General features: G+C 41.0%; 1 protein-coding gene across 1 annotated transcript; it reads left to right on the forward strand.

The window, feature by feature from the left end:
• On the forward strand, nucleotides 1–27,520 carry LOC145415596 (lachesin-like). Its single transcript, XM_080284819.1, has 7 exons — nucleotides 1–89; nucleotides 18,916–19,223; nucleotides 21,505–21,606; nucleotides 24,928–25,036; nucleotides 25,561–25,721; nucleotides 25,936–26,059; nucleotides 27,013–27,520. Exons 1-7 carry the CDS (start codon nucleotides 38–40, stop codon nucleotides 27,162–27,164), a joined length of 1,008 nt encoding a protein of 335 aa, XP_080140945.1. The 5' UTR covers nucleotides 1–37; the 3' UTR covers nucleotides 27,165–27,520.
• The last annotated feature ends 477 nt before the right edge of the window (nucleotides 27,521–27,997 follow it).

A 27,997-nucleotide genomic window follows, 5' to 3' on the forward strand; every position in this document is an offset into this window, starting at 1 on the left:
TGAAAGACTCCTTACCTACCGCCTCCATCCCCTCAGTATGGAGCTGCCTTGGCTCCTTGTCTACACCTCCACCCTCTGCTGCCTCTCAGGTGAGCGACATCAACAGTTATTGGTTCTCTGTTTATCATTTATGCTGGTAAGTGGGAGCGCTCACCATCCACTCATTTTATGTAGTTCCTACTTGCCATATCAACCCTCAGTAAGGAGTTCCCCTCGCTCTTTCTGACACTCGGCTGTCTCTCAGGTGAGGCACGTCAATAAGCCGTATTCTCGTTGGCTTGTGAGATTTCGTTACACCTCTTCTTCAGCGACTTATTTTGCCTAAACACATGCATATCCACTTATACTTTAGTCATGCAAACTACGTCGACATTCAAAAGCCTGAATCAATATATAAGCAATGGCTGAAGAGTAATATGCAGAATAAATCGACAGTGAAAATATGCTACCAGTTCAGTAACGTCATATTGCCTCCTTGCTTATATACGGTGGAAAGTAGGGGCACACACCATCCATTCACTTATGAATCGCTACCTCCAGCTAATTCTGTACTGTCAAGCTAAACGGTTTCTTGTAGCCCACAAAACCATTTAATATGTTGCTTGGTAACCATATAAACAAATAGTTATCTGGTGATCATGTGGCTCACAAGGGTTTACATCGGAGGTATGGCTGGGGTTTACTGCTCACATAACACCAATCAGGGACGAGCAACTGGTCAATTTGCCTTATACGTCTATACTAAGTAGCCTAATATCAAGCCGCTACTCTCCTGATGAAATAATAAAGGATTTGAGTACAGACAGATAAACTTCCTAGATGAAAAGCACTAAATAATCATCACAATAAGTGTTATCTACTAATTTCTTCTCTCATCATCATCATCATCATCATCATCGTCGTCGTCGTCGTTGTTGCCGTCGTCATCACCAATATTACGATCTAGTCACTACTGTAAAATCGGTGGGTATGATTCACAAACAGGAAAAACAGCAACAAAAAAATAGACCAACCATCGGAGTGCCCTGAGACCATCGCAATATTCAGCTTCGACTGTTAAATTCAATAAATTGAAAAAAAAAAAAAAAAGTAACCAATTAGCATACCCTGAGAGAGTTCATTCCCTTTTGTTCCCACTAGACTTTCCAGCGACGTGCACAAAGCCACTGTAGTGTTAACAGTCTTCGAAATAATAAAGTCCCGGTAAAGGAGTCCACATCCTATTAAATGTATGACAGTTCTCGCTCGTTTCGCTCGCTCGAACAATTATATCTACTGCTGAACGACTTCTTTCTGCTTTAAAGGGATTTTTCAAACTGATGAAGGTAGATACAGTCTTAATCAACCTCTCCAAAGCTAAGGTACTCTCACAAGCTGAATAAAATCGTCTGGCAACTACAAGAAAAATAATCTGAATATAGCTTTCCGTAGCTAAAAATTATGGAAACTAATATATTATCGAATCGAAAGGGTTAGTGCTTACAACTTCTCACAGCCTCACAGCCTCCCTCGCCTCTATATCTCAATGACTCGTACTGTATTTAGCTCTGGAGACTTCGTAGCACCAATTCCTATGCGATTTAATTTGCATAATACACCTTAACGCTCTCAGGTTCCTATGATTCACCTTCAGACGAAGAAAGCTTTCTGACTTGACCAGAACTGGAATATCAGAACTGTCCCGACCATGAGAGGATTCATGGTACCAGTATCAACACTCTGATTCCAGTAATTACTTCTCAGCTGAATAAAATCGCCTGACGTTAAATGGAATAAAATCAGGAAAGACGAAACTATCGGAAAGGAAATATCTTCATTATTACACTGTTTCCTAATATCGCCATCATTTGCGACAGTACCACAGAGCATGACATGATGGGGTATATGGCAAAATATATCGCACAAAAAGAGCTGGTATGATGCCTCTAATGCCAACGATAATACGACCACATAACCTATTTGAATATCTAACCTTCACTCTTATTTCCGCTTTTTATCTCTCCACAAAGCTTCCCCATCCTCCCTTAAAAAAAAAAAAAAAAATACCATTCTCAATGTGCTACAACATTCTTCACTGCACATGCACACAAACTCATCATCCTTTGGACGCTTCCGGTTAACTTCTACTATCTCTATGTCAGCATCAAAACTTTTTTAATACTCGCTGTCCGAAAATTCACTTCTTGCTCTCGGTCTTCTTGCAGCCTCCCTCTCTCCACATACACCCAAACCCCATTATCCTTTCTGTAACTTCACACCAAAGAGCAAGAAGAAGAAGGCTTTGATATATACAAGAGGGTCACTGAAGTAGACGTTCAGTTTCTTCTAAGGCTCAAACTTCCCCTACAGAATATGCCGTAGTAATGATGTTACATTCAAATCCTTAATCGTACTGCTGGGTGAACGGGGACAGTCTCAACCTCTCTTCTACTCGCTTCATATCTCCAACCTCGGTGATGGAGAGACCGCCTACACACGGTGGCACCGATATACCTGGGTGGTGGAACTACCCAGTTATACGTATCTCCCTCTCTATTCACCAAAAGGAGGATGGGACTCCAGGAAAAAGGTAGCTTCAATCTGCAGTCCACTGGGTTCACGTTCACATAAGCCCTGGGTTGCCATTACTACTAGTATACTACTACTCCTCCTACTACTACTACTGTTACTACTACTACTACTACTGCATCAGCTGCTACTGCTACTGTTTCCTTGAAGTCCACTGTCTCCCTCGTTTTTTATCTTCCTAAGTCTCAGTAAGCTAGCTAGTGCTTCTCACATTCACAAACTTTGGGGCTACAAACTCAGAGCCTGTATTTCTATAACCCTGTGGCAAGTTTATCCCAACCAACAATTTTACTTTTGGTTTCTTAAAGTCAACGCCAAAACTTCACTCAACTTCGTTTTCTGTTCTTTATCAGTTTACCTTCAAGTATATTTTAGTTCAAAAATTTCACCAAAATTCGTTTTCAGCTCCCTATCAATTTAACTTCAGGTATCTTTCAGCAAGCCCGCAAAATTAACCCAAATTCTCTTCTTGCTCTCAAAACTCTTACAAACTCATTCGCTTTACATGAATCCATACTCATTAACCATTCAACAGCTTCACGCCAGCAAACGGTTTTACTTCTGTTAGCTTTAAGTCACACACACACACACACACACACACACACACACACACACACACACACACACACACACACACACACAAATCTCCACAACTCGCTATTAAAAAAAAAAAAAAAAAAAAAAAAAATTGCTTCCTATTTTCACTCTTACAACTTTCTTCACTTCGCATTCACCCAAACTCATCAATCATTCTACAGCTTTACGCCAACTTACCTCTTTTCACATCTACCCAAACTCATCAACCTTTCGCCAATTCCCGTTTTACTTCTGTTATCTTTAATTCAACCTCACAATCCCTCTGCATCTCACTTCCAACCACTAGCATCCCCAGCGTCTCTCTCACCCTATCTCACAACCTCCTTGCAACTCGCTTTCAACCTCATTCAATCCCACTTCTCCCAAGCCAAATCTCAGAACCTCTTTGCAACTCGTTCTCAACCTTTTTCGATCCAACTTCTTTCGATGAACATCAGAACCTTTTTGCAACTCGCTTCCAACCGCTGTCAACTCCCGGTCTTCTTTGCCTTATCTCAGAACTTCTTTGCAACTCATCTTCAACCTCTTCCAACCCCACTCCTTCCTCGCCCAACCTCAGAACCTCTTTGCAACTCGCTTCCAATCGCTCTCAACCCCCTAGTCTCCTTTGTCTCATCTCAGAACCTCCTTGCAACTCATTTTCAACCCTTTTCAACCCCACTTCTCCCTCACCCAACCTCAGAACCTCTTTGCAACTCACTTCCAACCGCTTTCAACTCCACTGCCCCCTTGCCTTCCGCCCACCCACCCAACTCTGGACAAGGCTAGTGTTTCTGACATTCACAAACTTCGAGCCTACAAACTTAGAGCCTGTCCGGGTATTTTGTGAGGTAATTATCTCTTTTCTCGCAAGTTCTCTCAACACAGTAGCTCTCTAATTAACAGTTTGTCTTAGAATCTTTCAGGAATCCTCAAGGCCTCACAGAATCTTCTGAAACGATGAATCTAATGAACAGTTTGGATTTTCTTTCTTTTTCTTTTTCTTTTTTTTTTTCTTTTTTTTTGTCAACGACAAAAAACTAACCGTTTCAGTCCAAAGACATCTTATATTTTATATTCCTGCTACGGAAGGATGACTTGACCACACTATCACAGCAGCGATAATTCCTCAGCCTAACCTCAATTAAGGAAATCTGGGAGCGACCGACTGAAGTGCCTACCTTCCTGCAGTCCACTGGGCTCACATCCCGATGAGCCTAGGGTTACAACAACAGCAACAACAACAATAAAAGGGACCACCTTACGAGTGAAGAAGTTGGTAGAGACTGTTTCCAACGCTACCGTAACATTACGCCATCTTACTTTACCTGAATACAATTATAAATATAAGGCAACTAATAATAATATTAATAATAATAATAATAATAATAATAATAATAATAATAATAATAATAACAATGAGGGCACTGTATTCATGGCGGAAGGGGTAGTGTGTAAAATTAGTCTCTAAAGAGTTACACAGTCTCCGTAACTCCTGCAATCCGATATTTATTTATTTACACTCATTCTACCTGGAGACGTTCTATTCAGAGGGTTTTCGACGCGGAAGCGTTATAAACAGCCTCCCACACTGCCAAGTCTCTCTCCTTAGCTGAATTAAATCGTATGGATGCGGTAAGAAGAGGAAAAGTGCATCATCAGGGTGTTTATATATATATATATATATATATATATATATATATATATATATATATATATATATATATATATATATATATATATATATATATCCCATTGGATCCCAGGGGTGCTGGGCGAGGCATTGCACTGGGAGGGCACTAAGCGTACCGCCCTCCGCCTATCGGCTCATGGTCGCGAAGCTCATAGGTCCCTACCCGAGGGTTCCCTACTTTATAAGGACGTGAAAAATCCCAGATCTGTCCAATATTCCGGACACTGGGCTCCAATGGGATATATATATATATATATATATATATATATATATATATATATATATATATATATATATATATATATATATATATATAAAATACGTACGATGGATCGCACAGAAAAAGAAAAAGCGATAAAAAATTAATAAATCGTGGTGGGTCTCAGTTCCGGCGATGTGATATGGACGGCCATGTGTCGGCCATAATCCGGCTTTGCTCTCACAATGGCCGTATTAATCTCTTTATTGCTTTCGCGTCTTTTTTTATGTCTTTTTTAGGGCATTCTTGTTATCGCCATCCGACTTTTTTTTTCTTGTCAGGTTATGAAAGGTGTTCGTAATGAGGAGATTGTAACTAATCTCAATTTAACCTTTCTAGTGCGATGAAGTCTTTTTTTATTCCTGCTCCCACCAGACGATTTACTGAACCTTAAAAATGACACAGCATTCTACAGGGTCTCTCATAAGCTGAATAAAATGTTCTGAAGGTTGCAGGGATAAACTACAATATTATGTCAGTGAAGGTTAATTCTGTACTTTTTTGGCCACGTTACAGATACAGTGATGAAATGTGAATTATATGAAAGAGCAGGTTCCCCGGAATAGATTTACAATTTGAAGTTAACTCTTTAATCTAGTACTCTGTGCGACACCATTCGATTTTATTCTGCTTAGGATGACTCACAGGAACCTGAGAGCTAGTACTGTTATCATTTTATTATTCTATTCATTTAGAATTTTAGTAAGAGCGCCGCAATAGTTGGATCATTGTCAAGCCAATATTAACACTCAGGTTCCTATGGCTCACTCTCAACCTCAAAAAACTGCCTTGCGTTTGGTGACTGAACACTAAAGGTGCACCGACAGTGAGAGGGATAATGATTTACGTATAAACATTCAGGCTCCTCTGGCTTATTCTCTGCTGCATAAAATCATCTGAGGTCAGGTGAAATAGAATATGTACTAGAAGCATTAACATTCAGGCTCCTATGACTCATTCTCAGTTGCCTACATCGTCTGGCCATAGCTGGAACAGAATACAAGAATCATCGCAATCATGGAAGGGGTAATATCCGATGATAATTCTCTCTTTCATCTGACTATACCAGGGAGAGACTTATCTATCATTGAGCCTCTTATAATTAATTGACTCCTGTTTATGCACTCTTTCAATTCTACAGTGTTTGCTTTGATAAACAAAAACTATCCCCCCCCCTCTGTGTGTGTGTGTGTGTGTGTGTGTGTGTGTGTGTGTGTGTGTGTGTGTGTGTGTGTGTGTGTGTGTGTGTGTGTGTGTGTGTGTGTGTGTGTGTGTGTGTGTGTGTGTATGTACTGTTCAGCACCATTTTAAACATTTTTTATCTAGTAGCATTTTTTTTTTAAACCGAAAAAGAGATGGAGGGATGGGATGGAGAGGCATATGAGTGAGGGGTGTATGAGCTGGGGAGAAGACAGCGTAATGGTGGAGGACGGAATGACATGGAGGCGATTCGTTTGTGGCCACCTCTTTTGAGATTAAGGAGTCTGGTTATGGATGGATAATTATATTTTTTTTTACCTATTCACGCCAAGAGATCTCACAAAGCTGAATAAAATCGATATCGTTTGCCTTTAAACAGAATAAAATACAAAAGTGCGTCCTTAGGCTGAAAGGGTTAATGGTATACCCGCATTTTACAGAAAAATTACAAATCCCCTGAGTAACTTCCAATGTTGTCCAAATATCACTATAATCTTTTCATATTAACTTGGCCTAGAATTTTGCCTTATTCCAGCCTACTTCATTAGCTTAGTGGCAAATAGATATTACTACGGGTCTACATCCTTTCCACAGCACTTCTTCGTGACTAGCATCATATTCTTATGCTCATCTATTATTACAACTCAGCATTCAAGATGGAGAGATGGTAATTTTCGGCCAAGTTAAACTGAAAAGCGTACAAGTGTATGCTGAATTTAACTCCTTCAGTCCGATGACCTATTCTTTAATCCATTCTTACTGTATTCAGACGACTATCTTCAACTGTGTGGGAATCTTTTGCAATTTAAGATTTAGAAATGTCCATTAACCTTTTCAGTACGATGATGTTTTCTTTATATATAATTAAGTTACCACCAGACGACTGTATTTAACCTAGGAAGGATCTCTGGTGACGATGGAGTTAAACTTATCTAACCCCTCCAGTTCCAAAAATCTCCAGAATCGAACAAAATAGTCTGGATATAGTCAGAATAAAAGTAATAAGCGTCTTTATGGTGTAGGGGTTAAAATACTAAAATATGAAAGATCCCCCTAAAAATCTATAACAATAATTTAATGAAAAGTAAGACCTGGGACTGATCGTGCTGAACCTTTTAAATCCAATGACGTTTTTCGAAAGCTTGTCCTTGCTGCCTCTGGATGATTTTATACACCTTATGAAATATCTTGTAAATAAACGGGTTAGTAAAGGCTATTTTTAAACCCCTAGAGTTTCAAAAGTCTCTCCTAAGCTGAATAAAATCATCTGAAATGAGGGAAAATGTGATGAAAATTACGTCACCGAAGTGAAACTGTTGACCTTTCTCAAATTAATTTTTATCTGGCTGGCAAAAACTCCCCCCAATTCTCCTGATGCGAGTTACCACGTCACTTCAATTCCATTAAGTATTTTTCTTTCTCTCTCTCTCTTGTTACTTTCAGATGATTTTATTCAGCTTAGGGAAGCCGTTTGATAGTAAGACTGTTAATGAAGGATATATCAAAACCCCTCCAGTTCTTAAAGTCCAAAGCTGCGTTAAAAAAATCGTCTCGTGGTAGCAATAATGGAACTAGAATACGAACTGAACTGAACAGCAAAAAACAGAACTTAAGATACGACATCGGAATGAAGTGGTGAATCCAGCATTACCCCGGATACGAGAAAACTCACTTCACATTCTGCTGACCTTTGGAAAGCTCGGGTGGTGAGTGAAAGGAGGCGTCGCCCCATTCTCACGAAGCACACTGGTTTACTGTTCGGCTACTTTTGTGTTATCGTTTCTCCAGATCCTGCCCACTGCATCTGTAACATTGGGGGTAGAGTCAGGATGGTGATGGTGACAGAATTAAACGGTGATGATGATGATGATGACAATTATAATGGTGATGACTGTGACAGAATTACAAAGATGATGATGAAGATAGAATTATAATGGTGATGATGATAAAATTATAATGACGATGATGATGATGATGATGATGACGATAATGATGAAGTCACTGCCCAAACATCAAGCGCCTAGATACCGAATTAACTTAACACAATAATCCGACGTAGACAAAACAAATTCCGGACAAGGCTGGATGACGGATGAAAAATTAATGCACAGGTATCTAGGCAAAAGATGGTTGCGGTGTGAGAATGTTTTAGTTAGTGATACACGTAGAATGTGAGAGAGTTTTAGGGAAAAAATGTTCGATAGAGAATGTTTAGTTAAAAATGTGAGAGTTTTAAGTACAAAATGTTAGTCAGGGAATGTTTAGAAAATGTTTAGTTAGAAGGTGTTTTAGTTGGTGCTACAGGCAGTGAGAAAGTCTTCAGTACAAAATGTCAGAGACTGCTTAGAGACTGCTTAGTTTAAGGAATGTGAAGTTAGAAAATGTGTTACTTGGTGTTGCAGGCTGAGTATCAGAAAGTTTTAGGCAGATAATGTTAGAGAAAGTTTAAAAGAGTATTAGGCAGAGAACGCTGGAGAAAGTTAAGAGAGTATTTAGCTCTGAGAGTGTTTAGTTAGAAAATGTTTTACTTGGTGTGTGACGAAGTTTAAGGATAAAAAATTTTACCTGGAGTAGTTCGATATTTTAAGTTTCAAAATGCTTTAGTTGGTGCTACAAGGTGAGTATGAGAAGGTTAGAGAATGTTAGTGGCTGGCTAGAGTGTGCTTACTTTGGAGAATGTTGGTTCAGAAAATCTTCACTGCACTCAATCCACTTCTCCTCTTACCCCACTTTTCAAAGGTTAAATTTTGCTGCCCTACTCCCATCGCCCACCAACATTCCACTTCATTCCATCCATTCCTTTCCTCTCCACCCTCATTTTTAACCCCTTTTTGACCGTTTCATGGCGCGATGCAGATCACGCTGTCGACGAACGAGCTCGTTAGAGAACGTTTATGTCCTACTACGATATGTTTAGTGAAAGAATGTTTATATAAGAGAATGTTTAGGCAGATAATGTTTATGTACGAGAATGTTTAGCTACCGAATGTTGATGTGCTAAAATGCTTACTTGGAGAAAGTTTAAGTAAGAAAATGTTTATGTATGATACTGTTTAGTTAGAGAATGTTTAAGTACGAGAATATTTAGCTACAGAATGTTAAGGTGCTAAAATGCTTACTTGGAAAATGTTTGAGTAAGAGAATACTTAGAGAATGGTTTGCTCAGAGAATGTTTAGTTACGAAAATGTTCAGTTAGAGAATGTTTATAAATAAGAATGTTTTGCTCGAGAATGTTAAGGTTCCAAAATGCTTACTTAGAAATGCTTAAGCGAGACAAAGCTTAGATAATATGTAGCAACACGAATGCTTAGTCTGAGAATGTTTAGGTAAAAGCCTGTTTAGTCAGAGAGTATTCGGTTAGAAGATGTTTTAGTGAGTGCTGGTGAGAGTGTGAGTGAAGTTGGTAAGGGCGGGAGGCGCGGTACAATGTTTAACTATTGATCTACCTGGCTCACTGCTGGGGCGTTTCTAACCGTCAGAAATTAAAGAAAACCTAAAACGAAAAGGACTCTTAACCCTTTCAGTGTGGTGACGTCTTCTTTACAGAATGATTAAAACAAAAATGTTAAAACTTAAATGGGACTAATGTTTGGGCTAACGTTTGTACTGGGAAAGAGTACTTATAAAAATGTTAACACTTAAATGGGACTAACGTTTGTAGTGAAACAGAGTGCTTCAAAAATTAACACAAAATGGGACAAACGTTTGTAAGGGAAAGGAACTGATTACACACCAGATCATAAGAAATGTGTGTTACTAACCTCAGTGAGTCAAACGGTCTAGGGAAAGCGAAAACATATAGCATAAAGGGAAATATCGGGATGTAATATGCATGATAACTCGCTAAGATGAAAGTGCTACGAAGCCTCAACTTTCAAAGAGAATAAAATCCTCCGAAGTGCCGTGTTCGCCATTGCTTAGGGAGCTGCCTGGCATCCACTGGGCTCAGTGAGACTCCTTATCGGGTTTTCCGTGGAGAAAATTTTCATCGTTTGCTTTTTTCTTTGATTTTTAGGCCATCCCTCACATGATGCGGCGTTAAGCATTGAACAGAGACATATATGGACGGAGAGAGAGAGAGAGAGAGAGAGAGAGATGATGCATACATATATACATACATATACAAATATTTACGTACAGTGCATACATCCAAAGGCAGCCTGGCTATATATACAGACAGAAAGACAGACGGACAAACAGACAGTTAGAGAGATAGACAGACAGATGGGCAGATAGCCATAACGACACAGGTAGACAGAAAACTAAAATAAAGGCAACTTCCACCCAGGAACAGCCTCAGCGGCGGTACTCTCAGCATTTGTGGCTCGGATAATAGACCCAATTTATTCCCTGTCAGACCATTCGACCCCCAGATGCGCATTTTTGGACGTGTGTGTGTGTGTGTGTGTGTGTGTGTGTGTGTGTGTGTGTGTGTGTGTGTGTGTGTGTGTGTGTGTGTGTGTGTGTGTGTGTGTGTGTGTGTGTGTGTGTGTGTGTGTGTGTGTGTGAGTGTGTGTGTGTGTGTGTGTGTGTGTGTGTGTGTGTGTGTGTGTGTGTGTGTGTGTGTGTGTGTGTGTGTGTGTGTGTGTGTGTGTTTACTAAATAAAAAACAGAAGATATTCAAGGTGATTTGAAATATAACGTTATTAATTCAGAAAAGATTGTGATATATTAATTGTCTAGATAAGGTGAAACAATCTAGGTACTGGAGAAGGTATCAGTTTAGTCTGGTGGATCAATTTCACGGTTCTTTTTAATGCAATGAGACAAAGGAGCACAAAGAACATGGTGCATAATAAATACACTTGAAATAGTGAGCACATCAGCATTAAAAATAAGAAGTAATATTACCTATGACGCATAAATAGTGGTAAACATCAGAATACGCCAAAGAGTTATAGCAAAAGAGGGAACATCGTAATTTCGTAATTAAAGGATCAGACAAAAATAGCAATGGGAAATCTCATCAGCCCGACAAAAACAGGAAATCTGCGGATATATGAAAACGAAACATATCCATCACCAAGAAAGTTTTGAGAATTGGAGTCTGAAACCTGCAGACATGACTACTGACACAGGTAGAAACCAAATATTTGCTCCAAGGGACTCCAGCGGAAAAGTAAATCAACATCTGAAATGAACCTATAAATTTAAGATGAACTATACTGTATACAAAACTGTACTGTAGTCACGTCAGGGTCCAAGAATCAGCTTAGGATGGAGAAGCACTGACCCCTTCGCTCGGTGATGTAACTTTTTTTTTATGCTATGAAGAAAGATGCAAATGCTTTAAGTCCTCAAAGTTCTTTCCTCCAAGGAAAGAAAAAAAAAAAAAGAGCCAATTTCATGATCCGTTTGCTGCGAGATGCCTGGACACACTGCGTTTGAAAGACTGGAAGTCATAGGCAGAGGGAAACAGACTTAGCAAGACAGTTCCAAAGTTGATCTATTGTACATATGAATAACTGAGAGTATCGGTTAACTCTTGCAATCTCTCGGTTTATTCTTGCTCTGGCCAGGCAATTTCACACACCTTGGGGTAGACATTTATAGTGAATGGACTGGCGCAGGCTGCATCTAAACCCGTAGTTCGTAAAATCTCTCTTATACTGAATACTGTCAGAAGGATGACGCCAAGAGACCTTTACACTGCCATTATAATCTTGCTTGCATCTCTTCCCCATTACGAAGGGCACCTGTCCAGCTATACATCCTCACCCACTTCCTCTTCAACTCTTCAATGTAAGGGTGAATCGGCAGTCTTAGGGTTTCATAATGTAACTGGTCAACACCAGAACTGTTTTCTTACTGTCTATGAACTCCAGTCTTTTAAATACAATGTGCCCAGGCATCTCAAAATGAACGACTCTTAAATTTGGCTTCAATTTTTCACTGTTTTATGCAAAGAGGAGAAATTCTGGAAGTTCTGATCCTTGCGATTTTTTTTCTTTTCATGAAAAATTAATATTCATTACTCCTACTGTTATGCATGGGGGTGTGTAGGATTCACGTTGTAGCAATAATACAGCCGGGATGATCCGCTGCCATGTTATACAAATCTCGCTCAACTCCCTCCCTTTCTCTCAAAAGGAGGATATTGGAGTACAGAATAAGGTATAATATGAATGCAGTAAATGTAGCGCACCTTCATTCACTCATCAATCAGGTGCTGGAAATACTGGTACGTACGTGCACAATATAATTAGCAGTCGTAATAGGTACGGGGAAGGAACCCAATTATCCGAGCGGAAGGACGATGGAAAAGAGGGAGAGGGAGAGTGTGTGCTTGAAAGAGAGAGGGAAGGGAAGGTACGGATGTGAGGGGAGATACGAACGCTCATGGAAACAAAAGTTGGGGTGAATGAAGTAATATCTGTAATTGGTATGTTTTTACCTGACGGAACTGGGCCACTCCCACAACTCTAATACTAATGTCCGATTGCACGAAATTCAATGAGCATTATTCATGTTTTTCCTTGGTTACTTGTCAAATCTACCATCCAATCTAACTACACTTGGCCATCATCTGTGCTGAAAGGGAATCACAGTATTCCTCAAGTTTCGGGAAGAAAGTGCCAAGGTGGATGATAAAACAGGAATACAAAATAGTAAATACAGAACAATCTAATGGACACGAGATACAGGAAGACTTTTCTTGCCCAAATGAATATGAGACATGTCTGTGGAAGACGAGAGTGAATTTCTAACTTCCAGATGATGATGATGATGGCTGAAATTTTCTACCGGCAGGCATGATTAATTTATTCTGGTTAAGAGTGGCTTTTTCTCGTTAAGGGATAGTGGATTTTGATACATTCATGACAAAATAAATGATAAGCTGCGAGAGTTTCTAAAAGATCCAGAGATCAAGCGATGGAACGATAAAAACATTATAATAGAGTAGAAACAACTGAGATCGGTGGAAAATAATTGCTAAAAAAGGAAGAGACTGAACGTAATAAGACTGACTGGAACCGAAGCAGGGAAAGGAGGGCTTTAAAACGAAAAGAAGTCAAACCAGGAAGATATACCATAAAGGGGAGGAAGTTTTAAAACACTCCAAATGAAAAAAAGAAAGGAAAATATATTACGGCAGACACTGCACGTTTTCAATTCACAAGAATGGGTTTATGCACAAGTTGTCACTCAAAACGGAGCTATTTTTCGAATTTTTCGTGTGATGCATATTCAGGAATGTAAAAGATGACATTTCAGTGAAAATTTTCAATTATTTTGACGAAATGGTGTTGCTTGAACAAATCAATTCAAGATTTACCAGTCACTCAAACAGAAATTCGCAAATATAAGCCAATTTTTGGCTCTGTCAGTCAGCAAGAGATCTTTCGTCCTCCCCTCCCCTCCGCCCCCCCCAAAAAAAAAATCTTTAGGCCATTTGTTTCCAAGGAAAAAATATTATTCGTCAGTTTGTATGAAAAATCTATTTCATTTTTCCCATTTTATAGGATAATTGCCGCTTGAAGTTTTATTTCCTACTGTCAGTGCCACTGCCATTTACTACTGAATATCAATAACATCGTTACTGACGGAATAACATGTACGTGAAAAAAGCGTCCATGATTTTTCTTTTTTCATTTTTTAAAAACCCTGTTACGTTTTAGTCTGTACAGGTCTGTGGTTTGAAGTTGTAAAAATTCAAATCTGTTAAGTATAAATATCTTGCCTACTAATTTTGGGGAAAGGTTGGCTAACATGCAACATTTTGTATATTAAGTTCATAAATATGCAAGATTAAACCCATCGCCGTACAGTGTAAAAAGACAGTCAGAAGTAGCTGGGTTTATTATATAATGACATCAACATAATTACGCGAGGATATTCCATGCGAACCGGCATATTTAATCAGTCTTATCATTCATTGATTCGTCATCGGAGATGCTCAACTAAAATGTCTGTAATAAATTACGGCAACCTAAAATAAAAACGGTATATAAACGCTCGTGCTTTAGTGGTAGGCGGTGGCGACCATCATCCACTCACTTGATGTAGTGCTGCCTACTTCTTCCTTAGCTTTTATCATTCTTTTCCTGTGCCTGTCCTCCTCTCTTGCTATTTCTCCCATCTTTCCTGTCACTTCTTATTGCTTTTCTTTCCTTTACAGGTGGCTTTACATTGAGTGACAACCCTTATGGTATCCTGTAAGCCAAGAAACCATTTCCAACTCTGGGTGGTAACCAAATAACCAAACCAGACGTGCTCCCTACGTGTCAACAAGTGGGTTGGTGGAGGGTTAGTGCCCCTCCCTGTAAAACAAATAACTCAGAGTCAAATGGCCACCCCTAACGGGATTATGGCGTCTGGCAATAGACAGATAGGTAGATAGCTTGTGGATGTTGGAGGCATTTCGGGAACTGCCTGTGTAACCAATCCCTGTATTAAATCTCGCATGAATCGCCGGAATGAGGTGGTAAAGTATCAAGATATGGCACAACTATTACCGCTACATCAATATATCTAAACATCATATACAGATATATAGTTTCCAGATAAAAACCTCCACCCCAATACGAGAAACGGGTCCAGGCAAGTTATTTTCTACATGTACAACTATCTCGTGGGGTCGTATTCTCTTTGGATTATGAGGTTTACCAGCACCTTCTCCTTAGTGATTTATTCTGCACCTTATTACACCTTACTGTTCTCTCGTATGTTATGTATGTCTTTTACATATCAACATGTGGTGCATAAATAACATATAAGTGATTATTAACCGCTTATCTCAGATGGTGTCTTATTCATATAATTCTCGGTACCTTTAGATTTTTTTTGTTTTTCCTTGAGTGACTTTTGTAACTGAAGGAATTAGAAATAGCCTTTATTTACCTCTTCCCTACCCGATGTCTTTCCAAAGCTAAATAAAATAGTCTGATAGATGTACGAATAAAATCAGAAATACGTCATCGGACTGAAGGGCTTGACATGCCATAACCGAAATAACAGAAACGAAGAAGTGCTGGGAGGCCACGGTGACCCACGAATATACGGCTTATGGTTCCTGGCCCCACCGTGCTTCGTAGTTCCTTCACCTTAGTTTGGCGCAGATTCTCGTCTATTTACAGCTAAATTCCCATGGTTCATTGGCAGAAAAAGACAATGCGGAAGCTCTATGTACATCCTTTTCACAGCATTGTTCCGTGACTAGCATCTCATTCTGATGTTAATCTAATTATATATCTCAGCATTCAAGTGGACAGATGGCAATTTTAGGCCATGTTTAAATAAATGGGGCACAGAGAATGGTGGTTGTGATGGGGTGTGGGTGAGTTGAGGGTAGGGGGAAGGGGAGAGGGTAATATTTCTTTGTTGCTTTAAATTGCACCCGTAGCACCATTATCTGGTGATCGATGAGCCAGACATTAAAGGTGAAATATGCAAACACAGCCCCAAGATCAGCTAGAGAACCAAGCCTGTCAACCTGCACGATAAATCATGTCTATACCAAAAAGAGAGGAATGTTGCTTTACATCGAACCGTTTAGGAAATAAGTCACACTGGCAGGAAATGGAACCAATGAATTATGCTCTTACCGAAAAGATGGAACCTTTATATCGAACTGTTTGGGAAATAAGTCAGAGTGACAGGAACTGGAAACAATGGATTATGATCTCACCGAAAACAAATGGAACGCTGACTTAACATTAAACCATTTAGGAAATACGGCGCAACAGCAGGAACTGGAAAATAAACACATACTGTATACATAAAACGACCTCAATCTAGTATTCCTCCCACTATTAACTCATTCCGTCCGATGATGTTTTTTCTTTTTTCAGTCAGGCCTCCACCAGACGGTTTTATGTAGATTAATCCTTCAGTCGGATGATGCAGCTTTCAGATTATTCTTACTATTATTAGACGATTCTCTTCAGCTTGGGAGAGGCTCTTCGAACTGGAGAGGTTAGATGTAACACCCATTAACATCTTTATCACTAGTTGGAGCTCTTCTTAGCTGAATAAAATCGTCTGGAGGTAGCAAGAATAACTATAAAATTACGAAATCGGAATGAAGAGACCAAGGGAGAATCTACTGCTGTGAAGGGCTTAAGGAAGACTGTATCCAACTCTCCGGCTCAGAAAGACTAAGGCGTCTGGAGATAGCAAGCATAAAAATGTAATCGGCCTGAAGTGCTTAGCAGGGTGAATTAGGCCCTGGAATAGGAAAACTGAGAACACAAGTAGTAGTAATGGCAGTAGTTGCAACCCCAGGCTCATCTGAACGAGAACCCAGTTAACTGCAGGCTGAAGCTGGACTCCACCTGCAACTCACTAACCTACTTTCGGCGCATAGGGAGGGAGGTGAGGGACGTTTGCATAACGGGCGGCGGAGAAGCTCGGCTGTATCACTGCCATATAATAGTATTATATTATATAATATTATATAATACTATATAAAAGCATCATATGGTGCTCTCCTGCACCACAGAGTAGTAAAGATCTATCACTGTAGTGCGCATCACAAATGGTCCACACCTCCATTCACTCATCTTTTCAGGCTTCCGGAAGACTTACATAAATGGGCACAATAACTGAATGAGATCGTCTGTCGTCTAATGTTCGCTGGAATCGAATACTAAAGTTGTCTCGACCATGAAAAGGTTAACAGTAAGACCAAAATTCAGCCTGACATGAACGCCGATGGAAGGTTGTTGTAGTGGCCCCAGGTTCATCAGTATGTGAACTGAGTGGGCTGTAGGTCGAGGCTGTCCCTTTCTCGCATCCTCCTCCTTCTGAGGGGTAGGCATTGGAATGACGGGCGTTTGTATGAGCAGACATTGGAGCCGCCCAGCTATATCGGTGCCAATACATGAAGGCGTTCCTGTCCAGCACCGCCTGGAGTTTTAGTGGAGTAAGGAAGTAAAGGTACGATCCACTGCGTACTCTCCTTCCCATATTTCCCGCCTGGCAGCTCAAGAGGGAAGAAACGGAGATTTATTTTGGTTCCGTTTTTCTCTAATGGTCTTAAGAATCTGCTGGGTCCTGCCATCGATCACTAGGAAGGGAGGAGGGAGTTACGTACGGCTGGAGAATTCTGGGTCATGGGTTTCTGAGTGGCGCTGTAAGTGATATCCCAAGTCGCCTCAGATGTTTCCTAGCACATCGTCAATTAATTTTTTTTGCCTATTACACGTTATTATCCTCTTGTATGTTATTCATACAAAGTATGTTGATATTTGAGGAATGTATAAAACATACATGACAAACGTGATGGTGTGACATGTCAAAGGAAGGGATGCAACAAAGCTTCCTGTGATATGAGAATTTCCGGCACACACTACGCACTATACTTACTCCATGAAAACATGATATCACCAAACTGTTTCGTCACCCCATCTCGTTTTGTCACCAATCCACCAACACGTTTCGTCACCATACTCCGTTCTGCCACCAACCCACTAGCCCGTTTCTTCACCATATCCCGTTTAGTCACCTGAACATTTAGTTAAAAGGCAATTCAGTTCAAACTGTTGACAGATTATGAACTGATCTCCCCTCCCTGGGTCCTATCGCCTTGTTTGTTAGGGATTTTATATAAGTTTTAATGTTTCATTATTACGGTAATTAGTTAACCAACAACTAAATATTCACTAAAATTCACTGCACTGAATACCCGACAAGTCTAAGACTCTTAAACGAAGATTGATAAATACTGTTATCCTTAAAATGTACTAACAGAACATATCCTGTTCCTTCTAAGCAACGGAAAAAAATTATTCATTTCTAAATCCTTTTGAAATAATTTTACTGTCTGCTACAGAGTAAACAGGGAAGATTTTCGTGACGAAACAGGCAGAAAGTAATGACTAAATGGGCGGAACGGGTGATAAAATGGGTGGGATCGAGGCTATGAAATGGGTCTAAAATGTGGTGAGGAAACGTGCGGTACACAAATCTTCAACTTACATGATGATAACGTTGCTCACACCACAGTGGACGTGTAGTGACGTAAATTAAAAAAAAGTCTAGCCATGTCTATGACTCTCTTCGACTGGACTGGACTCTCCCGGTGTGAAAGGTTTCTGCACACAAATATATTAATCAATGTAAACTGTAATGACGAGTCAAGACGGGTCATGACTCACAGTGACTTGGATCGACTCGGCTCGTCCGGTGTCGCAGTCTAAAAGCTCGCGGAATTTGTGGGATGTTAAAGAAGACCGACAACTTCTGATAAACATTACTCTGTGCGCTACATTTCAGCTGCTGGTTCATGATAAAACTGTAATAACCCGTACACTAATAATGCATTTATAGCTGTAAATTCGGGGTTGTTGACAGCAGCGCACAATTCAACACAGCCAATATCACAAACTTTTAATTCTGTCTGTGTGTGTGTGTGTGTGTGTGTGTGTGTGTGTGTGTGTGTGTGTGTGTGTGTGTGTGTGTGTGTGTGTGTGTGTGTGTGTGTGTGTGTGTGTGTGTGTGTGTGTGTGTGTGTGTACTCAATACTTACATAAAATGACAAAGCGCAAAGACCGAAGTGACTGTCAGCATAATTTTTATTGTCATTTCCATTTGCTTGACTAATTGATTGATTGGCTGATTGGAGTGGCTATTCTTGGTACGGTACCATACTACAAGCCACTTCTTGTTCTTTGACAGACGTAGTAATGGCGGTGGCCAGGGAAGGGGGCCCTTCATTACCACCTTCATCAACCTCGTCCCTGGTGCTGGGTGTGAGGAGGGAGGGGGACCAGCACCACGTATTCCCGGCAGTGGGGGTGGAGGACAGGTGGGCAGTGGACAAGAAGAGGAAAACAGACAAGGATGAGAAAGAAAAAGAGGAAGCCATGTGGTTAGCGGCCATGACAGACACACCGCCAGAGGGACACAATAACACTGAGATTCTGGCCCAAGTTGGAGGCGAGGCAACATTCACCTGCTACACACACCACCTCACTGACGACCTGGTAAGCAGTAACGACCTGGTAAGTAGTAACGACCTGGTAAGCCACTGACACTCTGAAACACACATCAACTCAATGAGGACCTGGTAAGCCACAGACGACTTGGTAAGCCACTGACAACCAGTAAGCTACTGACGACCTTTAAGCCACAGACGACTTGGTAAGACATTGACGACCTGTAAGCCACAGAGGACTTGTAAGCCGCAGACGACCTGGTCTTACGACCTGTGAGCCATTAACGATATAGGCCACTGACGACCTGTAAGTCCCTGATGACATGGCAAGCCACTGACATGGCAAACCACAGACGGCATGGTAAACCACAGACGGCATGGTAAACCCACCGTAACGGAGAGGGAATACCAAACCCAAACTATTTTTTTCATGTTTGGGCAGACCTCTTGTGGTAAGGGTATTGGAAACCAGTTCCATTAACCCTCTCACGACGATGAAATCTGCATTATTATTATTGTCCTGCTTCTGCCAGACGTTTCCATACAGCATACAAGAGACCTCTGCTCGTGGATGGCTTACATGCTAATAAAATTTAAATATTTTTATAATTTTGGTAAAACTATACGTAGGAGTGTCTAAATTCATGGCGCGATCTTACAAAATGACAAAAGTAATTTCGTTTTCCTTTCCACTTAATTTTCATGTGCAATATAAATGCAGTTTATTTCTCTCTCTCCCTCGTACACAAATTGAAAATGAAGTCAGGCTTTGCACAAACTGAGAATAAAGTCTGACTGAATTAATATAACGAATATTGCCGTTTACTCTGCCGCCGAGTTATTCGAATTTAGATGTAGATGGGGAAGGGAATAATGCGTGAGATATGAAGTTGGTGTTGTAAACTTGATGAACTTTGTGGGTATGAATAAGTCATGTGGTTTTAGAAGCTTACTGCACAGCTGATTATGTATTCTGTCCTGTATGCATCTGCCAAATATTTAAACAATCCTTGTGCACCCAATCTGTCTGTTATTCTGATTTGTTCTTACTGAGGCCAAAAATACAAGGAATATGAATATTTTACGTCATGTCACTTATATATCAACAAACTCATTTCTCCGTGTAACTGAGCTTGGATCCAAGGATACACTAGCGTCAGCATCATCACAGACAACCAGTGACTGGTTCACTACTGAATCGGACCTCTTCTATCAGCAGAAGCACAATCCTAAACCAAAGTCTCTGTTCACCCTCTAATTCCACATCTGGGTGAATGGGAGTGGTAGCCAGGGTTTTACACCGAGCAAAGAGCAGTTACTGATGGTTCGAAAATTTATCTAAAACAGATGAGTAAATCTGCCATCGCGAACTGTTCCTCCTGTCGGCTAACAAAACTTCCAACCAACAACTTAACACTGAACGACTAGTTTTCATTCAGTGTGAAACGCTGGTCACGACTTCCTTCCAGTTGCTTGTAAAAGCAGGGGAAAAGTGGAAAGTATGCAGCATGAATGCATGTTAAACCTCATCACGCTGGCTTGGGACAGGGTAGCGAGGAGATTGGCTTAATATACAATGCAGAAAAAATGCCCTGGGTCTCTCGGTCCAGTTGTCCCTCTGGGGAAACGAGGGTTCCGCATCATTTTAACGAGGCAATCGCTTTGGCGACTTAGCTTCTCCCTTACCGACCTGAAAGCCATGTACGATATTGCCGTAATTAATAACTGCACATTGTCCTTCATTATGACTTGGTGCAGTCGGCACTTCCCCACTCAGCTATATCAAGGGTTTTAGGAATGAAGTACTTGGAAGGTAGAGTACAAAAGGCTGCAAGTTTTTGACCAGTTTCTCCTTCATGCAATGACTCTCCCTGTTTACTCCATCAGCCCGAGGACGTCCTTCTTCATACATTCTTACTACGTGCAGTTGAATTAGATGTCAGTCTACAGCATATGACTGGTACTGAAAGAGGTAACGATGGGTGCTAATAAAGTCCCAGAATGAAGGAGATTAATAAAGCACATCAACACTCTACCTGTCCTGCACACTGTCTACAACTACGCTACCTGCTAACACACTACCTGCTAACAGACTTCCTGCTAACACACTACTTACTAACATACTTCCTAACACCACCCTAACACTCTCCTACGGCCTCCCTACTAAACACACTACCCTGCTGACACACTATCCTGCTAACACACTATCCTCTAACATACTACCACACCACCTACTACGTCTCCTGCACACTACACCCTAACAAACTTCTTTTCCTATACACTCCCTGCCAACACCCCGCCTCTCCAACCTCTTTGTGTGTACGTAACAGGTGACGTGGCTGAGACGGGATGACGACCAGCTGTTGACAGTGGGACAGCAGGTGTATGCAGCTGAGGGCAGGTTCACCGCTACATATTCACGTCAGAATAAGGTGGGTGAGACAGATGGATAGACAGATAAGTGGGTTGTTAGACGGAATGATGGATGGAGATAAATAGACAGACAGATAGACAGACAGATAGATAGACAGGTGGATGAATGGATGAATGGACGGATATACAGTAGATATAACAGAGAATGACGAAATGGTTTACTGAGAGATAGATACATCGAAAGATTCCTATACGTATCGACAGGCAGATAGAGACAGAAATAATACAGATAGATAATTAGAGAGAGAGAGAGAGAGAGAGAGAGAGAGAGAGAGAGAGAGCAAACCGGTATTTCAATTAAAGTGGTTCGATATTAGTGCCCAAGCGGTGACATGTGCGTGTGTGGGGGTCATCTATCATTGTGTGGGAGGGCAGCTGGGTCACAGGGAACAGACCTAGTTTATGCATACAGTTCTAAAAAAATAATAAACATGATTTTTTTAAAATCCCGATATACTTTTGAAGGAATTTATCACATTCATATTCCTCAAATCCATACATAGTTCTTCATGGCGTTTATCAATATTAAAATCTAGCTTATAATTTTTTGGACTTCTGAAATCTCTCTCTCTCTCTCTCTCTCTCTCTCTCTCTCTGAAGTACTTATCCAGGTAACAGCCAATAATATCGAATACCTAATTATCCCTAAGGACCCGTAAAAGACCATTTAGGGGAAGCGGTGGCTCAATCGGTAGAGATGTGGCCTGCAGTCCTAACGGACCCAGGTTCGAATCCCGGCTGGGGCAGGGAACAGTTTAAGGATTTGAATTTCATTAAATCAGGTTTTACTGATCTACCAGAAGACCCGCCGACATGTCGTAAAAATACCCCCGCTAATACCAATACACCAGTCCTGTATGAGACAGCCTTAGCATGTATTCAATATGGACGGTGGGTGTTAGCGCCGAAGTGGTGACATGTAGAGGTGTATGGTATGTAGGAGGACTGCTGGGCCTTGATAGCAGGCTGTGAAGCCTATGCCCAGAGTCAGACACATAAAAAAATAAAAAAATAAAAAAAAAAATCTACGATATCTGTGGTGGCCAAGTCGGTTGAATGATGGTCTGCTTTCCTAACCTAACTGACGTGAGTTCACTTCCCAACTTGGCCAGAGAACAGTTTCACGATTAGAATATTGTTAAAACATAATTTACTGATCTACCATGAGACCCATCAATATTTAAAAATACCCCCGTTAATACCAGTACCCATGTCCTGTATGGGACAGTCCTAGCATGTATTGAGTATTGAAGGTGGGTGTTAGCGTTGAAGTGGTGACATGTAGAGGTCTGTGGTACATTGGACGATTGCGAATCAGAATTTCTCTCTTTGCCTTTGTCGTCATTTCTTTAAAAAAAAAAGTATAATAACAACAATCATCATGATCATCATCATTATTAACATCATCATCAACCACAAATTCTTTCCCACCCCAAGATTGGATGAACAACAACAACAACAACAACAACAACGATCATCATCCTCATCATCATCATCATCGCCACAACCATAGCCTTCTTACCGCTATCGTGAGTGTAACGGGCAGTATCAAAAAAAAAAAAAAAAAAAAAAAAAAAAAAAAAAAAAAAAGAGTAGGCGACCTTTCATTAGCGTGCCAGCAATAATGGCCCACAACTCAATATTCTCCTGTTTCGCCCTCATAAAATCTCCATTACAGGCAACTATTAGCATATTTAAAATTTTACTGGTGCTGGCCTTTTACAATTTCAGCGCGTTACGGGGCCCAAATTGGTGTGTGGAGTGTGAGGCGGTGTAGCGGTGTCTGGTGGCATGGGGAGTGTTGCACGGGCAGTATAGTGGTGTAATGTTGGTGTGAGGCGGTGTAGCGGTGCCTGTATGGTGTGAGGACTGTTTCATAGAGTGGTATAGTGGTATAATGTTGGTTTCTGGTAAGGTGTGGTGTGGTTTACTTGTGTAGTGGTGTGGAGTAGTGGCTTAGTGGAGCCTGGTGTGGTGTGTGGAGTGTTTAATAGTGTATGGTATTAGTACTGTGAAGTCTGATGCAGCGTAGTCTGGTTTAGTGTGGTGTAGTGGTGTGAAATGTAGTGGTGTGAAGCGTGGTGTAGTGGTGTAATGTATAGTGCAGTGGTGTGAAGCGTGGTGTAATGGTGTAAACTGTAGTTTACTGGTGTGAAGCGTGGTGTCGTGGTGCTGAGTTTGTTATAACCTCTCATGCATTTCCAATTCCGCTCAGTGCTTACAGTTTCCATCCATGCCATTATTTATCCGCAATCATCACTCACACCCACACCATCGTTTGCAGATTTTAATTTACTCCCCATCACAGCCATTGCCCCAAATTCTCTATCCACCTTTCCATCAAACCTCTCTCTCTCTCTCTCTCTCTCTCTCTCTCTCTCTCATTCGCACACTGTCCATTTTCATTACATCTCTTTACTTCCTGAATTTCTCACATATATACGGTACTCCAACAGTGGCATTTGTCAAATACTTTTCTACTTTTCCCCCCATATGCTACCCTGTTCAGTGCGAGTTCTTTTTTTAACCCATTCAACCACAGGACGTATTTTAAAATTAAATTCTTGCTGTCTCTAGACGATTATATTCCGGGTAGGAGGGACTTTTTGTGCTTGAAAGATGAGAGAGAGAGAGAGAGAGAGAGAGAGAGAGATTCATTAACCCCTTCATTATGAATGTTTTTTAAATCAAGTAATATCGTTCAAGCATAGTAAGAATAAAATATAAATATCGTTGTGAAGAGTTGAAGTGAATAAAATAATCTGGAGGACACGAAAAAATAATAAATAAATACGTAACAATACTGAACGGATTACTTTCTGTTCTGCTTCCCTCATCATCCATAATTGCATACGACTTCCCCTTGTTATCATTACTCACCTGACCATCATCATCATCTCGCGTTCCTAGCATCATTATCATACTTTTCTTACCCACCCATCATCATCATTATCAACTTACCTACGTATCATCATCGTTATCATCATCATTTCTAACCTACCTATCACCCTCATCGTCCCACCCACTTATCATTTTTATCCTCTCATCCACCTACCATCATCATGATCATCATCTCTCCCATAATCATTTCACTTACCACCACTACCAACACCATCATCATTTTTCACCTTTCATCACCGTCTCTTCACTCACCTACCATCTTTATCCTCACATCCACCGATCGTCATCTACAACATTTACACCTTTTCATCCACCTTTCATCTTCCTGATCGCCTCACCTACCTATCATCATCATCCACCAGTCATCATAATTATCATCCTCTCACCCACCTATAACCTGCCAACCCGTCTGCGTGTAGGCGTGGCAGCTGTGGGTGAAGGACGTACAGCTGAACGACGCCGGCCACTATGAATGTCAGCTCACCACACACCCGCCCGTCACATTCGTCTTCACCCTGAAAGTGACACGTGAGTAGGCGTCACCTTTATGTAGTAAAGGGTAAAGTCATGGAGGTTAGGAGGAGGGTAGGTCAGCACATGGCACAGGCAGTGAAACAGAAGATAGGCAGACAGTGATATGGTGCAGGCTATGGTAAAGACACAGGGGATTAGAAGAATAGGATAGATACATGACACAAACCGTGAAACTGGAAATAGTGGTATGATGTAGGTTTGGTTATTTTATTGTTGCGGACTGGCGATAGCTTGTGACCGTCCATCCCACAAGCTCAGTGACAGTCCGGGGATTAGACCTCACGGCATAACGTCCTTCGAACATGAAGCCAGTACCAAACCTATGAAGCCAGTATCAGACCTACAGAGCTACCAGGTCGGTGGATAATATTCACTCTGATCTGACTGTGAAGTGTTTGGTATCTGTATGGGTAAAGACAAAAACAAGCAATTTGCACGCAACTTAAACTTAGAGCTTTCAACTAAGGCCATTCCTCCTCATTCACCCACTATCCACACATACCCTTTCCCACCCACAGAGGCGGAGGCTGTGGTGAACGGGCCAAGCGAGATGCACATTGAGGAGGGCTCTAAGCTGGCCCTAGAGTGTGAGGTCCATCGCGCTACCTCCCCTCCCGTCTACATCTTTTGGTACCACAACTCTACCATGGTTAACTACGGACGACAGAACTCACTGCAGGTGGGAAAGCTTATTGGTGATGTACTCTCTGTCTTCTTTACCACACGACGAATTTACTCAGCTCAGTAGAGATTTTCGTCCTAGGGTGGTTAATACAGCCTTAATATACCCGTTCAGTATACGATAGATACTACTGTAGAGTCGAATGCATAAAAAAGGTTCATCAAGTCTAACAACAGTGATTAGAATTCGTGCGTGTTTCTCCGTTGCACAGGTGGAGCACGACAACTACACGAGCAGCCTGGTGGTGGCACGGGTGAGGCCTTCTGACGCTGGCACCTACACCTGCGACCCACACCTCGCCACACCTGCCAACATTACCGTGCATGTCGTCACAGGTGAGAAAAAGAATAAAGACAAATAGACAGATAGGTATACAGATGGACAGAGAGAGAGAGAGAGAGAGAGATCGGAAAAGAACGAGGAGGAGGAGGAAGGGAAGGGAAACCGGAAAGTGAGCTGGTAAATAATGTTCATAGCCATCCATGCATCAGTGGGAGAGAGGTGTGTGCCGGGGTCCCAGCCTCACAAGTGCTCACTCAATGCCACACACAAGAGGAACAGTCACAGGAAAGAAATCGCTTACATTATTCCACTGTATCTATACTCTGTTCACTTTAACCTGGTGCAAACTGTCATCTCTCCATCACGAATGCCGAACTGTAGCAAGAGATTAACACTAGAATATGGCACTAGTCACGAAAAAGTATCACGGAAAGGATGTGAAGCCATATAGCATTGTCACCCTACCAATGAGCTACGGTAAACAGGCTGCAAATGGACGGCAATCTCCGCCAGGTAAAAGTGAATGATTTATTCTTAAAACTTTCGTCCATATTATAAAAACTGAGCAAGCGATGATGTAAGCTAATCACCAATGTTTATAGGTACTGGAACACCTGTAATTGTCAGATGCGATCATTCTGTATCTCACATTGCAATGTAACTAAAAACGGTTCAGGAAAAGTCAGACATATGATCACCACATACTTCTGAAAGTCTCGTAAAAAAACTAAGGGCTTTTCCATATCTTCCCGCTTTTTAAAATAATAAGCCCTAAGTGGCACATTCATCACTTTCTTCCCAGACACATCATATCAAAGCAAATACTCCACTAGCAGGGACGCATACCAAGCCTCTCAAATCTATTAATAAAAGAAGGGGGGGGGGGAGTGTCCCTAATACAGGCGATAATAGGTGAAGTTTTTTCCTTCACCTCTTATTTATTTTACTATCCTAACTTTTATATTCTATTGATACATATCTCATATCACTTCTCTGTCCACATCAGGCAAGACCCCGGCAGCTATGCAGCACGGTGTGGGCAAGGTGGAGGGTGGTGATGCTGTGTGCTGCCAACCTGCCCCTCTAACAGTGGCAGGAGTTGGGCTCATCGTCTGTGTAATCACCAATATTCTGCCAACATCCTACCTACACCTATGATCACCTCTCTCTCTTCCTGCATCTCTTCTGTATGCCAACCCGCCTCGCTAACACTGGTAACTGCGGGGCTCATCGTCTGTGTCATAGTTAATATTCTCCCAACACCCTCCATACACCCACAACACCTATGGTTACCTCTCCCCCCTCCTACGTCTCCTCTCTTCTTCCATATCCCATGTTCGCTTCAGTTAATCCTTTCAGTACGAGAGTTGAAGCTGATCTGAAGTGCCATCGTACTGAAAGGGTTAGAGAGTGATTCTGATAATAGCTGTACTTGGGGAAATATTATGGATGAGTAGCTGGCAGAGTTTGTTTGTATGACTATCGTGTTAAATAAGCGTAATCTGTACAGCAAAAAGTGCGCAATGTTTTTTAAACAGAATTTTTATTGGATTTCAAGTTCATATTTTTTTCTGTCATCAATCATAACAGTTATGAAATATCAATCATAACAGTTATGAAATATAAGTTTTCTCGTTTACTTAGCGCCAAAACAGTGTACGATGAATAACTTTCAGGCTTCTCTTTGTAGACTGTATCTTTATCGGAAAAAAATCTAAAGGATGGCATATAGTGAATAACTCTAAACACTCTGACATGTAGTGCCAGTACATTTTCTTTTTTTTTTGGTCACTTCCTGAATAGTTAATCGCCTTTGCTTTAGAAATTAACAGAGATTATCGAACAAGGACTGTGGCTGAGGGCATTTCAAAATTACATACGAACACCCTCCACCCAAACGTGGAAACAGAAGCATTTATTTTTATTTGCTCAGTGACAAACATCGCATGATTTTAGATAGTCTAGGACTCTAGGGAATTCCTCCAGAGAAA

The sequence above is a fragment of the Coenobita brevimanus genome, chromosome 103 (genome assembly GCF_032717465.1).
Source record: "Coenobita brevimanus isolate Jiangsu-jjx chromosome 103, ASM3271746v2, whole genome shotgun sequence".
NCBI classification, from domain to species: Eukaryota; Metazoa; Arthropoda; class Malacostraca; order Decapoda; family Coenobitidae; genus Coenobita; species Coenobita brevimanus.